Here is an 18,314-nt window from a genome sequence, read left to right as displayed (position 1 = left end):
TAGCTCCTCTCTGGCTCTTCCCACAGGTGGAGAGCTGTGAGAGTAGCTCCCACAGCATGGACGAGGTGTCCCTGAGCGCCTTCGGGGAGTGGACCGAGATCCCCGGGGCCCACCACATCATCCCTTCGGGCTTCATGCGGGTTGTGGAGCTGCTGGCCGAGGGCATCCCCACCCATGTCATCCAGCTGGGGAAACCCGTCCGTTGTGTGCACTGGGACCAGGCCTCGGCCCGCCCCCGGGGCCCTGAGATTGAGCCCCGCGGCGAAGGTGACCACAACCATGACGCCGGGGAGGGCGGCCAGGGGGGAGAGGAGCCCCGGGGGGATGGGCGGGATGAGGACAAGCAGTGGCCGGTGCTGGTGGAGTGTGAGGACTGCGAGGTGATCCCGGCGGACCACGTGATCGTGACCGTGTCGCTGGGCGTGCTCAAGAGGCAGTACACCAGCTTCTTCCGGCCAGGCCTGCCCGCCGAGAAGGTGGCTGCCATCCACCGCCTGGGCATCGGCACCACCGACAAGATCTTTCTGGAATTTGAGGAGCCCTTCTGGGGCCCCGAGTGCAACAGCCTACAGTTTGTGTGGGAGGACGAGGCGGAGAGCCGTACCCTCACCTACCCGCCCGAGCTCTGGTACCGCAAGATCTGTGGCTTCGATGTCCTCTACCCGCCCGAGCGCTACGGCCACGTGCTGAGCGGCTGGATCTGCGGGGAGGAGGCCCTCGTCATGGAGAAGTGCGACGACGAGGCGGTGGCCGAGATCTGCACAGAGATGCTGCGGCAGTTCACAGGTGTGTCCCCGCGCCTCCGGCCTCCGCCTGTGCCCCCCCCCCCGCCCGCTGCCCCACCCTCTGCCTCTCCTGCCCCAGCAGTAGCTCTCCGCAGCCCCTGATCCTGCCAGCCGAGGGGCGCGCCCACTGGGAGAGCCGCCGCACGGCGCCCGGGCTCCCAGATTGCGGCCTCCTCCCCGCAGCCCCCCTCTGGAACTTGAAACACTCAGAACCTTGGGCGCTGTGTTTCTTCTGAGGGCTGATGGTAAAAAACTCGGGTATCACCCCCAAACCTCAGATTGCCCATTTCCTACTCATACTGTCCTGTTAGGAGATGCATTAGCGTTTCACTCGCTGATTCTTTTAGTTGAACATTTTTTTCATCCACTACCCCAGAAGGGCCTCACGAGAACCCCTGAAGTGGGAAGGGGAGACTTGATGATCTGGAGTATTTTTTCATACGGGAAAATTAGGACCCCGGAGGGATGAGCTGTTTTGCCGGGGGTGTCCACAAGGAGGCGCTGCGGGGGTAAATAGCTGGAGCACCCAGCATCCGTCCTTCCTGCTGCGTCTTCCATGCCTGCCCGGCCGTGGGCTGGCAGTAGCCTGCTCAGGGGTGTCTTCTGTGTCTAGCCATTTCTTATCTTCCTTCCCCTTGGCTCTTCCAACTCCCCAACAGGGAACCCCAACATTCCAAAACCTCGGCGAATCCTGCGCTCGGCCTGGGGCAGCAACCCCTACTTCCGAGGCTCCTATTCGTACACGCAGGTGGGCTCTAGTGGGGCAGACGTGGAGAAGCTGGCCAAGCCCCTGCCGTACACCGAGAGCTCCAAGATGGCGGTGAGCGTGGGTGCAGGCTGAGGAGGGCCGGGGGGCCGGGGGCAGGTGTTTTGGGTGCGGGCTTGGTTGGCGGGCGGAGGGCGGGCGGTGCTCACCGAGGGGTGCGAAGCGGAGACGGTTGGAGTAGCTCCTGTGATGAAGGAGAAAACAAGGACATGTGCACTTAACATCTGGAAGAAAAGTTAGGATCAAAATTGACATGTTAAACGCTTTATTGAGCTGGTAGAAGCTGAGCCATTCCATGCTCTGCTGTCCGATATGGTAGCCATTAGCCACATTTCATTGAAATGAACTAATTCAAATTGAAATTAATGCGTTAAATATCTAGTTCCTTGGTTGCACTGGCCACGTTTCCCAAGTTTGATAGGCACGTGTGCCTAGTGTTGCTGTGTGGGGTTCTGTAGCAGCCATAAAGCATTTCTCTCACCGTGGAAAGTTCTCTTGGACAGCACTGATTCCACAGGAGTAAGTTTCCCCAACATGGTTTATTTACTTCTTTTGCCTGATATGTTTCAGAAAATAAAATTGAGAATACTGACCCTCCCCCAAATTATATCAACTATATAATAAATCATAGAGAAAAAGAATAAATCTGAGAGAAACAATTGTATATATTTCTGGTCTTACAAAGTGGATTTCGAGTTTCCCCCAGCAAGCGCACACGTACGATAAATGTTCAAACCCGAACAGAATTATATTTAGAACAATTCTTTGGTGTAAGTGGTGAAGATTTCCAGCGGGTGTTGTGCGTGGCCTGGCTGTGCCCAGCGGGAGGGGGAAGAGGCCCTTCCTGCTGCCACAGTCGCCCTCCTAAAAACCAAACCTTCTCTTGTCACCGGCATCAGTTAGGACTAGCGCCTACAGCACAAAGCGAAACAACATGAAAATAACTGGGGCTTAAAAACCACACAGAGTTTCCTTCTATCAGACAAGGGGAAATCCAGAGGTAGGTATCAGGACCCAACGTCACTGGCACCTGGCTCCATCTTCCAGGCCACCTTGTGGTTCTAGAGGGCTGCGAGGCTGTGACAGGCAGAGGAGGCAAAAGAGGGGAACACCCCCCGCCCCAAGACTTGCCTCTAAGCAACAGTGCCCTTGGAGCTGATTGGCCAGAACTAAGTCACATGCCTATAGCAGCTGCAAAAGAGGTTGGGAGGTATCTTTTTTTTTTTTTTTTCATTCTGGATGGCAATGAAGCCGGTTAAAAATCAGGGCTCTGTGACTGAGGAGAAAGAGGAGAATGGATGTGGGAGGAGGCAGCTTGCCTTCTGCCACAATAGGCCTCCCCCCGCCCTCCTCCAGCCCAACTACCTCTTCAGGCTGCTCCTTGTTGGTGGGTTAAAGCTTCCCTATGCCAAGTGCGTGGTCTGTGGACGAGCAGCGTCAGCCTCATGGGGGAGCGCCTTAGAAATGCAGGCTCGCAGCACCCCCTAGACCTGCTGAATGAGAAACAACATACTGCAGGGTCCCCAGTTGGTGCCTTTGTACGTTCAGGTTGAGATACAGTGGGATTAAGTCCCAGCTCAAGCTTGGGATGCAAGCATTTGTTCTTTGCCTGGACCCCACCTAGACAGCTTGCTTTCTCGAGGGTGAGCCCTGGCTGTACCAAAATATTTCACTGTCCCTTGCTCTGATGCATTTTTGCCCCCATTTTTTCCTTCCTCCTGAAACGTCCTTTGCCTGTTTGTTTACCTCGCATCTTCTGAGAAGGAGCCCAAAGATCCTGTCCTCTGGGAAGCTTTGTGTGATCCCCCTTACAGTGGGCCTCTTTTCTGGGCTCTCGGCACCTTGCCCAAACACCCATCATGTCACACATGACGCCGTTTAGTAATTGGGTTTCGTGTCTGGCTTCCCCACCAGCAAGGAAACTCCTCAAAGCAGCGGCCCGGTCACCTTTTATCTTCCAAGTGCTCAGAACAGTCCCTGGACCCTAATAGGGGCTCCATAAAGGTTTGTTAAATTACCGCCTAACTTTATTGAGTGCTTATGTTCTTCCAGGTTCTAAGTGCTTTAGATACATTATTTCAATTAATCCTTACAGCCACCCTCAGAAGCAGGTGGTACAAACCCATTTGGCAGGTGACAAAATCAAGGCTTAGGAGGTTAAACCACTAGCCCTGAGTTCACTGTAAGAGATACAATGAGCCTCTGAGACTGCAGAACCAACCAGGACTCCTAACAGCATCTGAGCAGAAAGAACTGAGGCCTGGATGTCTGGGGAAGAAGCAGGGGAAGGTGGCCAGGTGGGACGGGCAACTCCTCATCCCGCGGAAGCAGCAGTACCTGCTGTCTGACTTGTAGTGTGGATGGGGGGGCGGTTTCCGGGGGCAGACAGGTAGCCTCCCAGCCTTTCTCGCTCCTCCACCCTCACTTCCCCGTCCCCTGGCCCAGCCCATGCAGGTGCTGTTCTCGGGTGAGGCCACTCACCGCAAGTACTACTCCACCACCCATGGTGCTCTGCTCTCTGGCCAGCGCGAGGCCGCCCGTCTCATCGAGATGTACCGGGACCTCTTCCAGCAGGGGACCTGAGGGCCCTCTTCACTGCCGAGCGTGTTCCTTACAGAGCCACTAACTTGTGACTACCAGCCCTGCCCCTCGCTGCTGTGTGCTCCTCATTTTCTAATCCTCTGTAGACTGGATTTGTATCTTTGGTAGAGGTAGCCACCCGGACTGGCTTCAGATCTGGTCCTGTAGCTTTTCCTTTTCTCCATGCCGGGTGGTGACCAGGGTGGGGCCCGTTGATTTACCTCTGTGCTCTGACCCCCCCTCCCCTCCTGCCTTGTTATTGTAAGTGCCTTCAATACTTTGCATTTTGGGATAATAAAAGAGGCTTGCCCTTCCCATGCTCCTCAGCTTCTCTCTCTTCTTCCGTTTACCTCAGCCTCTTTACGTGTATGTGTGTCTCTAGTTGTTTTTTTTTTTTTTTTTAGCTCATCCTTTTTGAGTGAGGGGATGGTGGGAGGGCTGTGACCTGGCTGTGCCCCCCGGAGGTAAGGTATCAGCTCTTACTGGAAGGAGTAACCCCTCACCTCAGTCTGTTTGTGGTTGTTTGCCTTCCTGCCGGCGAGACCCCTCAGGGATCAGGGCTCCTCACTACTCAGCTCAGCTCCTCCGGGATGGGCCTGTGGCTGCCCACTGGCCCTTTGCTGGACCTCTCAGAGCCCTACTGGGTGGCATGGCCACATGGAGTGAAGGTGAGTTCCACGGGAGGGGACATCTGTTGTGGCTTCATGTCAAGCTCAGATGTACTAATTATTAGTGAGTGTCACCTGGCCATGGGGCCCTAGGTCTGGCCTTTGGGGTGGTGGCTGCTGTTGACTTCTGGGCAGGCGGATAGTCTGGCCATTCTGGGGGGATGTTCTTACGTGTCGCCACCTGCTGTGTTCCGGGGGCCTATCACTTATTGGGGGCGTTAGTCCTTTCTGCTTTTTTTTGCTGAGTGAAAGCACACACACACACACTCCCCTCCCTCACTTGCACACACGTGCCCACAGACACACTCACCTGTGCGCGCGCACACACGTACATGCATGCACATACACGTGTGAGCACACACACGCACCCACATACACTCACTCCCACACGATACACCACCCCGCACCCTTACACCAACATACAACCACACGGACACACACACACACAGAACCTTAAAGAACATTCAGTCATGTTCTTACTCCAGATTGCTAATGATAGAGTTCGAATTGCCTAGAATTAAGGGATTTGGGAGGTGGAGGAAGTTGTGCACATCCAGGTGGGCCCCCCGGTCGGACTGTGTGAACTCAGGCTGGGCCCCCTTCTCAGAAGCGCAGGGCCCGGCTCTGCTATGCCTACGTGCTCCCCCCTGTTGCCTGTGGTTATGATGGAGCTGCCCTCCACGTGGACGGGCCTACCCGCGGGCCTGCCTGCATCCGCTTACACGCACGCCCCTGCACGCCCACCCACCGCGCGCACGCTGCGCATGGGCATCCTTGCTCTGCCAAGGTGGGGCCGCCTGGTGCTTGTGTCAGGGACTCACATCACCTGACACATAACTTAAAAAATTGTAAGTATATAAACATTTTTTGAGAAGAGGTTCTATTGATGTGGTGCAAGCTCAAAGGTCATGAAAGGGCGCATGGGGCCATCTCCTCCCACACCTGTCCCCAGTAGCATGGCTGCTCCCCCCAGCCTATGTTCTTAGTGCCTTGGGCATCCATTTTCACTATGTCAATATAAATATGGGCCCTTCTCGCTCCTTTTTACACAAAAGTGACAAAGTATTCATCCCATCCCGCATTTCGCTTGTTTTAGTTAACGTAACGTATCTTGGAGATCTTTCATAACGGCGCTTATGCAGACAATGTAAATTTGGACTTTACTGTGGCCGGGGGGGTTGGGGGTGTCTCCTTCCTGGCCCACAGTTACTTTGCAGGAAGCACCGTCTGTTGACTTCACCTTGGGAGGCACTGACCCAGTGCGCTGAACCCTCCCCGTGTCCTAGATTTTCCCCACTGACTAAGGTGGGGAGGATAGAAGTGGCCTAAAACATAAGTATGGGGGAAGAAAGTAATAAACAGATGCTCAGGATCACTGGCAGAGGAATTTTAAGGGGCTCTGTGAGGGTGAAAGGGCCATAAATATTTATTCTGTGATTGCATGTTGGGCAGCTTCAGGTGTGGGCAAGGGGGAAGGAGGGAATATTCACTTAGAGCCAGCCACCTGCCAGGCACGGCGTCAGTTGTGAATGCTGGGCACACGGGTCTCTTAATTTGATATGGATGCCAACTCAGGCTGGGGAGGGCGATTTATCCCCATGGGGAGACAAATCCTGTAAGAGTTATGTAATGGCCCCCAAGGTCACTGAGGTCTGACTCCACATCGCAGGCTCTTTCTATTTATTGCACTGAAAAGAAGAGGCTGGTGCTGGGAAAAAAAAAAAAAAAATCTGAGGCCATTGCTGGAGAAAGTGGAAATGGCTGCACCGCCCTGGGAAACTGTGTGGCAGATTCTACTAAAGCTAGCATGGGCCCCCCAGCATTTCATTTCCACTCCTGGCTATACACCCAAGGGAAATGAATGCATAAGCCCACCAGACATATGTACCAGGACGTTCATGGCAACATAGTTCGCGATGGCTAAAAACTGGAGACAGCTCAGGCGTCCATCAGCAGTAGAACCAACTGTGCTACATCCATACAATGGAATACTGTGCACCAATAGAAAAAGCAAGCTGATATTTGCAACATCAGTTCATCTCAAAAATATTAGGTTGAGTGAAAGAAGCCAGACACAAGGCTATATACTGTATGATTTTTTTTTAAGATTTTATTTATTTATTTGACAGAGAGAGATGCAGCGAGAGCAGGAACACAAGCAGGGGGAGTGGGAGAGGGAGAAGCAGGCTTCCCGCCGAGCAGGGAGCCCGATGTGGGACTTGATCCCAGGGCCCTGGGATCATGACCTGAGCCGAAGGCAGATGCTTAATGACTGAGCCACCCGGGCGCCCCAGTATGATTTTTTTAAAATATGAGGTTCAAGAACCTACAAAACTATAGTGTTAGATATGAGGGGAGGGGTAGTGCTTGGGAAGAAGTATGGGGGTGCTTTCTGGGTTACAGAAATGTTCTGTATCTTGACCTGGATGGTGGTTGAATGGGTATAGACATTCGTAAAAATGCATTGGGTTATACACTGAAGATTTATGCACTTTTCTGTGTATATGATATAACTCAATTTAAGAAGTTGAAAAAAGAATCTGAGGACACCCATCCCAAAATATACGGTTGTGTTGACCCAGTGAATTTCCTCCTTGCAGCAGAGATGAAGCATCCTGAGAGCAAATAAAGGGAGGAAGGACCTACTTATGTCCCCCTGGCTGCCTGATGATAAGCTCTGGCCTGCATTAACTAGTATGTCACCTTTATTGGACCCCTTGCCTATGTCCCCCCATCTGGGCATTGGCAGCCATGTGAGGGAGGCGGGGACTGTTTCGCAGCGGAGGAGATCGAGGGTCCCAGAACAGCGTGGGACTGTTCAGGGCCACGCAGCTTGGAGACCATGCCATCTGAAAGGGAGAGAGAAGCCCTGGGAGGAAGGTGGGGACAGGTGCGGGAGGGGTGGCCCTGGAGAGTTGGCCACAGCCTTCCAGGGTGCCACCTCCACATCAAACAATCACATAACGTGGGGAGCATTTATGGTTTGCAGGTCCACAAACAGATGTGAAGCAGATAGAAGCAAGGGCCATTCAGAAGCAAGACAGACTAGATGTGCCAGGAACAGAGGATGAGTTCCTTGTTGTGACTAGGGCTCTGAGGCAGCCTTGGCATTGAGGGACACTCAGAGGACTCTACCAGGGGTGCCAAACGTGGCATGCACAGGCCACCACCCACGTCAACGCCTGCTAAACAGTTCCTATCCCCCATAGAAAGTCACTTGAGAGGAAATTTCTCCTCTGGCACGGGATTCTAGGAGGATGGTTGTATTGGTGTCTTGTGCTGTGGGCATCGGTGGATCCATGAGCAAGGTATTCAGCTGTGGTCTGGTGGAAGCCTCAGAAATGTTCCTTCCCAGGGTATGTGGCAAGTACTGTGTCTTCCCACCTTTGCCGGTATGGGACAGGTTAGCAGTTAGCTCCTACTTCGTGGGAGCCTCGTGGAATGTCTGCGCCGCCCACAAACCAATGTAGGAGAGAAGCATTTCTGGTTTGAGCCACCCTGCATTTACTTGGGCCTGTTGAGATGAGCACAAGGGTAACCCCAAGGTGCAGAGCGAGGTGGGCTGCTGGCTCAGTTCTAGAAACCGCCTATTTAATGAATGGTCTGCCAAACATAATGGTAGAGTTACATGCTTTCTCATAATGTTGAGGCTACTCCTGATTGGTGTAGGGTAATCAAATCTCAACAGATGGGAGGAATTGTGGCCCTACTAAGGTGGCATCCAGGACATCTAAGCGCATGGTAGGCATGTAATAGAAGAAGGGAAGGGGCTGGTCACAAGCCCAGCTTCATACTGTTTAACAGGAGATGTGGATACAAGAGCTGGTCTCGCCTCTCATGAATCTGGAAGTGGCTATTGAACACTGATTTTGCAGGCACTGATTTTTCAAAACCTGGCTCTCTGTTAGAAGATGCAAAATGCCAGCATATTTTATTACAGTGAGCTCAGTATTTGAGCAATTTTGAGAACCCCCCCTGCCCGGGTTTCCCCTGTCAGCTCTCCCCCTTCATCCTCTGAAGCCCCTGTCTCCTCACTGTCAACAGACAACAATGTCTCCTGTTTCACAGTCTCTGTAGAACCCACTGGAGGCCACTTCCCTGCCAAATCTACAAATAGCTAGTCTTCACACCCATCCTGATTGGGACTGCCCCCGTCCCCCCCCCCCAAAGGAAGTATGTGACTCTCCACTTGTGCATCTCATGCCCCAAACTCAGGGACCTTCCCTCATCCTTTCCTCTCCCCCTTCTCTCTACTCCATCCTTCCCATCCACATTTCAAGATGCCCTTGTCTTTCCCAGCGTCCCGTCCTCTTTCTACCGCCTTCCCTTGCCTTCCTTTCAGCCAAGTTTCACGCTAGCATTTTCTACACTTGCTCTCTCTGCATTCTCACTGTCCTTACCCTAGCGGTTGTTGGGGGGGATCCTTAAGTTGCAGAGAGAGAGAGACACAGGAAGGGCTAGGCCGGCTCCCCTTCTCACCAAGGCTAGGAGAGGTGGGGAGGATCCGGGGCTGACTCCAGGGTGTCTGGAAGCAGGGGGCAAACTTATGGTCTGAAGCAGTCCTCTGGCGCCATCTGCTGGCCATATGGGACTACAGCCTCCTTGCTGCAGGGAGAACGTGTGTGCTGGATTCTCTGTGGGCTTTTCTGAATTCAACAAGAACATCCAACAAATCACAGGAAGTATCTTTAATTTACATTGAATAAGTGAATAAAATAAGATCGTAACTTCTTCTATAGTATCACTTATTTTTCATTCTTAACAGTAAAAAGAGACCTTGTTGGCCCCAAGATAAAATTTTCTTTCTTTCCTCCCCCCTCCCTCCCTCCCTCCCTCCCTCTTTCCACCCCTCCACATTTCATTCCTTCCTCCCTCTCTCCCTCTCCCCACTCTTTCCCTTTCTCTATCAGACTTTTAGTGCTTTCCTTTTGTTATTTTTATTATTATTATTTATTTATTTGACAGAGAGAGAGAGCTCAAGCAGGGGAAGTGGGAGAGGGAGCTGAGCAGGGAGCCTGATGCGGGGCTCGATCCCAGGACCCTAAGATCATGACCTGAGCCGGAGGCAGACGCTTAAGGACTGAGCCACCCAGGCGCCCCTAGTGCTTTCTTTTTGTATGCCAGCCTTAAAAAAGATTTAATTATTCTTTAATAAATACATTCACTAAATAGATTAAAAATTGAACTTATTTGTTTCCCAAAGTTGGACTGTATGATTTAAATCCTTTTAAATTTGTTGAGTTTGTTTAATGGTCCAGGATATGGTCTGTCTTGGTACATGATCTATGGGGCTTGCGAAGGATGTGTATTCTGCTATTGCTGGGTGGAATGTTCTATAGATGTTGATTTGATCCTGTTGGTGGATGGTATTATTGGTTTCTTCTATGTCCTTGCAGATTTTCTGTCTATTTCCAGCAATTGTTGAGAGAATAGTGTTGAAGTATCTAACTATGATTATGTATTTATCCTTTCGGTTCTATCAGTTTTTTTCGTGGTGTCAATAGATTGTTTCAGAACAGTTTTAGACTTAAGAAAATGTAAATATATAGAGTCCCCTGCCTCCAACCATTTTCCGTATTATTAACATCTTACATTAATACCATATGTTTATTACAACTGATGAACCAATGATGGTGGGTTATCGTTCACAAAAGTCTATAGTTGACTCAGATTTCTTTAGTTTTTACCTAATGTCCTTCTTCTGTTCCAGAATGCCACCCAGGATACTACGTTACATTTAGTTGTCATGTTTCCTTAGGTTCCTCTTGGTTGCGACATTTTCTCTGACTCTGCTTGTTTTTGACAAGGTTATCAGTCTTGAGTGCAGTCAGGTATATTGTAGGATGCCCCTCTACTGGAATTTGTCTGATGTTTTTCTCATGACTAGACTGGGGTTATAGATTTGGGGGAGGAAAACCACAGAAGTCAAGTGCCATTCCATCTCATCATATCAAGGGCACACACCACCAACAGGATTTATGACTGTTGATATTGACCTTGCTCACTTGACAGAGGTGGTGTTGGTCGGGTTTCTGCACTGTAAAGTTATTCTTTCCCCCTTTCCATGTCCCAGTCTTTGGAAGGAAGTCACTATGGGCAGCCACAGATAAGAGTTATTTATGCTCCCCTCCTTTAGAGTATCTACCTTAATCTGTTAGAATTCTTCTGCATAGGAGAATTCTTTCCCCTCTCCCCCAGCCCTTTATTAATTTATTCAGTCATTTCTATGTATCAGAATGGACTCATGGATATTTACTTTACACTTTGGATTATCCAATACTACTTAGTTTTGTTATTAAATTTTTCCAGCTTTGACCATTGGGAACTCTTTCAGTTGGCTCCTATGTCCCTTTGACATTTGTGTGTGTTTGTGTGTGTGTTTCTTTTTTTGAACAGTTCTTTACTTTTTGGCACTACAAGATGTTCCAGGCTCAGCTTGTCTATGTCCTGCCCCAGTCATAGAAGCAGCCATTTCTTTTTTTTTTTTTTACTTTTATTTATTTATTTATTTTATTTATTTTTTTAAATTTTATTTTATTATGTTATGTTAGTCACCATACATTACGTCATTAGTTTTTGATGTAGTGTTCCATGATTCATTGTTTGTGTATAACACCCAGTGCTCCATGCAGTACGTGCCCTCCTTAATACCCATCACCGGGCTAACCCATCCCCCACTCCACTCCCCTCTAAACCCCTCAGTTTGTTTCTCAGAGTCCATAGTCTCTCATGGTTCGTCTCCCCCTCCGATTTCCTCCCCTTCATTTTTTCCCTTCCTACTATCTTCTTCTTCTTCTTTTTAAACATATAATGTCTTATTTGTTTCAGAGGTACAGGTCTGTGATTCATCAGTCTTACACAATTCACAGCGCTCACCATAGCACATACCCTCCCCAGTGTCCATCACCCAGCCACCCCATCCCTCCCACCCCACCCACCACTCCAGCAACCCTCAGTTTGTTTCCTGAGATTAAGAATTCCTCATATCAGTGAGATCATATGATACTTGTCTTTCTCTGATTGACTTATTTTGCTCAGCATAATACCCTCTAGTTCCATCCACGTCATTGCAAATGGCAAGATTTTGGGTTTTTTTTGATGGCTGCATAATATTCCATTGTATATATCTACACCACATCTTCTTTATCCATTCATCTGTTGATGGACGTCTGGGCTCTTTCCACAGTTTGGCTATTGTGGACATTGAGAAGCGGCCATTGCTTGATGCAACCCTAGCTCCTTTTGATAGGGGATGGTGTTAGAAACCAAGGTTTGGGTATTAGGTGTGCTTGTTGCTATGGGGGTGATGCTGCTTCTAGGCTCTCTCAGCTGACAGAGCTATGTGTATACCAACCATGTCTATATACATATCTGTGGGTATTTTAATATGTAACTATCTGTGTCTGTATTAAGTGAGAATTCTTAGGGATGTCTTCCTCACCACATGGTTCATTCTAGCCGCCTCCCATCCCCTTCATTCCTGAAGGGTATTTCCACTGGAGGTAAGATTCTGATGGGCAGCTCTTTTCTTTCAGCACTTAAATGCTGTGCTTTTCTTCTGGCTTCCATGATTCTGATGAGTAATCTGCTGTTTTTAGAATTGTGTTTCCCTAGAAGAAGGTGTCATTTCTCTCTTGGTTCTCTCAAGAGTTTCTCTCAAGCTGCCAAAGCTTTCAGACTCAGCATCCAGGTAATCCCCTTTAATGAGGTTTTCTGGTGAGGTTACTGTCTTATCTATAACTCCCTACCCCTTCTGGTCAATTTCTGTCTTCTGAATTCCCAAAGCACTGCAGTTTTCTTCTTTACTGTACTTCTTCACTGTACTTGTCTTGTTTGCTAATAATGTGACCATGTGTCTTAGGTGGTTCACAGAGATTGCACCTTTGTATCCCCATAGCACCCAAGTATTTAATAAGGGTGCAAAAAAAGTTTATTATGTGGATGAAGGTAATAATAGAACTGGTGTAAAATTCTCAGGTTTTTAAAAAGTAATTTTTAATGACATAACTAGTTGTGAAAATATTCTCCTGAAAATAAAGGAACTTTACAGACAAAGCTAGAGTTTCCTGTGATCATTTCCTTAATTCTGATCCCCCCCTTAAGGATTTGGTGTTTGTCCTACCAAAATATAAAAATCGATTTCTACATCCATAATAATGTGAATGTAAATTATATTGTGTTTTGTATGTTCATGTATTTTTAGATAAATGGAATTGCCCTGTACATATTCTCTTTCAATTTGCTTTTTGTTCACACAACAAAAGGAGAACGCTCTGCTTAAATTATGTATCTCATGTATTCCTTTTAGCTGATAGATAGCATTTCATTGTATGACCATACTTCATTTAAGTATCCACTTTACCAAGGATGGACGTTTTGTTGTTTCTAGTTATTCGTTATTATAAACGATGCTGCAATAACCATAGGCAATGCCCCTGTATGCACATGTGTAAAGGTCCCTGGATCATGGGGCAGAGTATTTTCAGTTTTGGAAGACACTGCCACATTATCCTGAAAAGAGGTTTACCAAATTTATACTCCCACAAATGGGGTATGAGAACACTTGTATTTATGCAATTTTGCCATCACTCAGTGTAATGAAAAATTTGTGTTGTTTTTTTTTTTTTGTCATCAGGTAGGTAAAACCAGGTGTCTTATTTTTGTTTTAATTGCATTTCCCAACTAGTGATATTTTTTCTTATGATTATTAGACATTTGGGTTTTTTTTTCCCCCTGTGGGTTGTCTGTCCTATCCCTTAGCCCACATTTCTGGTATCGTCTTTTTCTTAGTGATTTGTAGGAGCTTAAAAAAATATATTAAGGATAATAGTCTTTTTGTCCGTGATAGGAATTACAAATATTTTCTTCCAGTCAGCTGCATTGTTTATGGAGTCTTTTCACATATAAAAGCTTTACACTCAGAAATGAACAAACTTATCAACGTTTTCTTTTTTTGTTTTGTTTTGTTTTGTTTTTAGAGAGAGAGAGTGCAAGTAGGAGGGGGAAGGGCAGAGGGAGAAGAGAGACAGAATCTAAAACAGGCTCCATGCTCAGCACAGAGCCCAACTCGGGGCTTGATCCCATGACCACGAGATCATGACCTGAGCTGAAACCAAGAGTCGGACACGTAACTGACTGAGCCACCCAGGCATCCCATCAATTTTGTGCTTTTTATAACCTATTTAAGAATATGCATTTCTATCCCAAGTCACAAAGCTAGTATTCTATGTTTTTTAAATAATTCTTAAACTTTTATTTTATATCTTTAGATCTTCAGTGGACTTGTGGTATGAGGCAGGGATGTGGGTTTACGCTTATTTCTCATTGTCGGCTGGTCGTCCCAATATTACTTGTTGCATGACCCACCCTTTCCCCACTGATTTGAAATGTCATCAAATGATTATTGCCGGGGAATAAGAGGGCTATTTGTTTTTGAATATTGGTTTATACTTGGCTACATTGCAAACTCTTTTATTAGTTTCAATTATTTGTCAGTTATTTTTCTTCGGTTTTCCGGGTAGAAGATCATATTACTTGCAAAGTTAGGTAGCCTTGTTTCTTTACCGTCAATGTACCTGTTGTTTCTTTTTCTCTTTTCTTATTGCATTAGTATAGCTACCGGTACAATGTTGAGTAAAGCAGTGATAGGAGGATCATAGCCTTGTTTCTGACTTTAATGGGAATGCTTCTGAAGTTTCTAATAAGTACGCTATTTGTTTTTGGTTTCTGGTGGATACCTTTGATCAGGTTAAAGAAATTCCCTTCTATATCTAGTTCATAACTGTTTTATTATGAATGAATATTGAATTTTATCAAACGCTTTTTCTGTATCTATTGGAGATTATCATAGGGTTTTTCTCCTTTTATCTGTTAATATGTTAATTACATTAATATTTCTAATATTTTCCTTGTATCTTGGGGACAGTCTTTTTTTTAAAGATTTTATTAATTTATTTGACGGAGAGAGACACAGCGAGAGAAGGTACACAAGCAGGGGAAGTGGGAGAGGGAGAAGCAGGCTTCCCACTGAGCAGGGAACCCGATGCGAGACTCGATCCCAGGACCCCGGGATCATGACCTGAGCCGAAGGCAGACGCTTAACGACTGAGCCACCCAGGCGCCCCTCTTGGGGACAGTCTTTACCTTGTTGTATTAGTCAGCTTAAGCTAAATTCTGCTCTGGTATCAAACAATCCCGAAATCTTAGTGAATTACAACAGAAGTTTATTTATTGCTCATGTCATGTGAGCACCAAGGATTGATTTCATGTCTTCTTAATTCTAGGACCCACGTTGATGGAGCATCTCGTGGTAGATGGAAAAGAGAGATACTGAAACATCTTAACATTTCTACTCAGGAGTGGCATATGTTACTTCGATTCACATTTCATTGGTCAAAGCCAATCAGTGGCTAAGTTTGATGTCGGTGAATAGGCATAGAATCCTCCTGCAGAAAAGTGCCCAGCAAGTTGGGCAGCAGATGTTGTCATAATTATAATACAATCTATCACACTGGTCATGACATAGTATTACTTTAATATGTTGCTGGATTTCATGCACAAATATTTGTTTAGGCTTTTGTATCTATGTTCACAAGTGACCTAAGATTTTTTTTTTGTCTTGGGCTTTCCAGGGCTTTTTTTCTTCCCCTCTTGGGCTTTTAAAATAATTTGGGTAGCTTTGCATCTTTTTACTATATACATTGGAAAAGTATGAATAGAATGTTAATTATCTGTTTTCTGGAGTTTTAAAGAACTTACTTGCAAAACTGGTTGGACTTGGTTTTTTGGAAGTAGAACTTTGCAGTCAAAGTTTTAATTTCTTTTATGGTTAACTTTCTTTTATGGTTAATTTCTTTTATGGTTAACTTTCTGTGAACGTTTTCTACTTTTTGGGGGTTGATGCAATATTGGCGATTTATATTTTCTTAGAAAATTGGCCTTTTCGTGATGGTTTAAACATTTACTGCTTAAAAATTGTTCACAGTGTTCTCTGTGACTTTAGTCGTACGCCCCTTTTGCTTCAGATTTGTTCTTTTTCATTGTGTTTACGTTGACTGGGCTTTTTAAAAAGGTACTGTTTTAAAAGAAACATTCATTCATGCTTGGAAATATCTGCCTCTTGCCTTTATGCCTGAATGGTACCCTGTTTAGCTTCAAAAACCACAGTCTCTCTTTATCACTCTTTCTGTTCTTCAAAGCACATGTACAACAGGGCATCATTTGCTTCTCACAAAAAATGTGAGCTGGGCCCCAGTGACAGACCAGGAAACCTAGTGCTGGGGATGGTGGGGTCCTTGTTCTAGGCCAGAGGAGTGGGTGTTCCAGTCTGGACCAGTGTTTGTTCTAGCTCAGGGCAAGAACTAGATTGGTGTTGCTACTTGTGGTAGATGATGACAGTGACCTTGGGTTCTTCCCTTCTCCCCATGACCCCAGGCTTTGCCATGTGACCTTGCCCTCCTGCCCCAGAAGAGGTTACTATGGGCTGAATTGGGTCCCCCACAAATTCATATGTTCATGTCCTAACCCAGCTACTTGTGATGGATTGGAAGATTAATCAGCAAATATCCAATCACTCTCCTTTCCCTCTGGGAGCAGTTTAGTTTCCTGCCCCAGTCACGTTAGGCTTGGCCCTCTGGCTTGTTTCACCCAATGGAATGTGAACAAACATGATGTGATATGAGCAGAAGTTTTAAATATGCTTGCACAGCTGGGCTTCGCTTCTCATGTACTTGCCATTTGTCATGAGAAGAACGCGCCCCCGATAGCTGATGTTTCCAGGAGACTCTGGAGGAAAGGGGAACAGATCCGAACCCATGGAAGCCTGGAACAAGCCTAGGACCTGCAGACAGACACATAAGCAAGAAAAACAAAATGCTTGCTCTTGTAACCTGTGCATTTAGGGGTGGCTTTTTTGCAATATTATCGTGGCAATAGCTGACTGATATGCCTCTCTTTGGGGAGTTGCTCAGTCCAAGAGGGTTATTTCTAGGCACTGGTGATAGGACGAGCAATGGGCCCATAGATGAGGAAGCCACCCAGGGTATAAGAGTGGCTCAATCCTGCCAATGGGCCTGGCAGGAATTGGCCAAGAGATTCAGTTCCCTGGAGGATGCATTCCATGGCTTGACTCTGGCTCAGAGAGCTGGAGACAGAAGCCACTGGGCATTCTTTTAGTTCTGTTTGATCAGTCTGAGGAAAGATCTTCTACCCCCCAACTACCCAGTTCTCAGCTAATGAGGAAGAACTTTGTTCTAAAAATTCAGAGCTGCTGGCTACTCTTCTATCAAACGGAGCATCTGAGAACCTCTACCGTCCTATTCTGCTCTCAGGTCCCTTCTGAGCCCAGACCCATAAGCCTGGACGGTCCAGTGAGCATGAAGTCTTTGCTGAAGTTAGAAAGTTCCTGCAGGGAATCAGGAGGATGGGGGCATCATTACTGTGTCCTCAGCTACTCAGAAAGCAGTCCTTGGGCAGTGGAGCAGGGACTGGAAGTTAGATAATTGGGTGGGCTCTTCTTGGGGTTATGGCTGGGGAGTGGGGAGATATGCAGTGAAGAGGGTAGAGCTTTTCCATACCAACTCCCAGCCGGTGGTGCCTTTGTTATAGAGGGCAAAGCTCGGGCAAGGGCCCCTGAGTCTCTTTTCCTCAGCTGAACTTCCTCAGCTCTGGAGTCCCCACTGTTTCCAAATGGTTGGCTGATACCCTTACTTTTCAGACCTGTTTTGAATTTCTATCCTCTTTTTAGGTCTTTGTTGATGTTTTAAGGGGAAGGGGTCTTATAAAGGGCTTGACAGGATGGCATCTTAAGTCGGAAGTCTCTGTCCTTGATTTAAAAAAGGCTTTCCTACACCAACCGTGTGTATGAATTTCAGTAGTAAAGTCAGGAGAAAATTTGTATGTGGACAACCACAGAATTTGTAGTATGGAGATAGTGCTGGGGTTGGAAATGCGGATTTGGGACATGGGCATTCCTATGGATGGCGACACGGAAAGAAAGGAAACCCGAGAATAGAACTTTAGGACATACCTATATGTAGGGGGAGACAAAAGAGGCACAGGAAAAAGAAAAACATTCCTGAGTTGTTAGGGGCTCCTAACAAGGCAGGCAGGTCTAGATGGTAGCTTGAGAATGCTGAGTGTGGGGATGGCATGTGGAAATGCCATCTGCAAAATCTTCTAGACTCTACCTCTTTTCATCATTCATTTCCATCCCTGTGGCCAGTGGCCCAAACACCACCATCTCTTGCCTGGACCATTGCAGTCATCTCTCTCTCTAACTGGCCTCCTGCTTCTGCTCTGGTCCCTCTCTCTCTTTATTAGCCCAACACAACAGCTGGAGTGATCTGTTCCCCCCAAGTCCGTTCCTGTCTCTTCTTTGTTCAAGCCTGCCGAAGGCCCCATCTGACTCACCTTGCCCCACCTGGAAAGCCAGGGTCCTGCTGTGATTTACACAGCCCTGTGTACTTTGGCCCTCATCACCTCCTGCAGCTAGCCCCTTCAGCGCCTGCTCCCCTC

The 18,314-nt window shown here is 47.3% G+C and overlaps 1 protein-coding gene across 8 annotated transcripts in view; it reads left to right on the top strand.

Annotated features, from left to right (window-relative positions):
- The window catches only part of SMOX (spermine oxidase), a 48,452-nt gene extending 32,887 nt beyond the window's left edge, over positions 1-15,565 (top strand). For 5 of the 8 annotated variants that reach the window (XM_078056976.1, XM_078056978.1, XM_036093329.2 and 2 more), the window contains 4 exons: positions 27-786; positions 1,445-1,605; positions 3,466-3,555; positions 3,997-4,457. In XM_078056976.1, the coding sequence (XP_077913102.1) occupies positions 27-786; positions 1,445-1,605; positions 3,466-3,555; positions 3,997-4,134 (1,149 nt within the window). In that variant the 3' untranslated portion in view covers positions 4,135-4,457. Of the gene's footprint in view, positions 1-26; positions 787-1,444; positions 1,606-3,465; positions 3,556-3,996; positions 4,458-15,082 lie in introns of those variants that run through there. The other 3 variants (XM_078056979.1, XM_036093335.2, XM_078056980.1) reach the window with 2 other exon arrangements.
- The last annotated feature ends 2,749 nt before the right edge of the window (positions 15,566-18,314 follow it).

This window comes from Halichoerus grypus, chromosome 10 (assembly GCF_964656455.1).
Source record: "Halichoerus grypus chromosome 10, mHalGry1.hap1.1, whole genome shotgun sequence".
Lineage (NCBI taxonomy): Eukaryota > Metazoa > Chordata > Mammalia > Carnivora > Phocidae > Halichoerus > Halichoerus grypus.
This window is presented reverse-complemented; position numbering and strand designations above follow the sequence as displayed.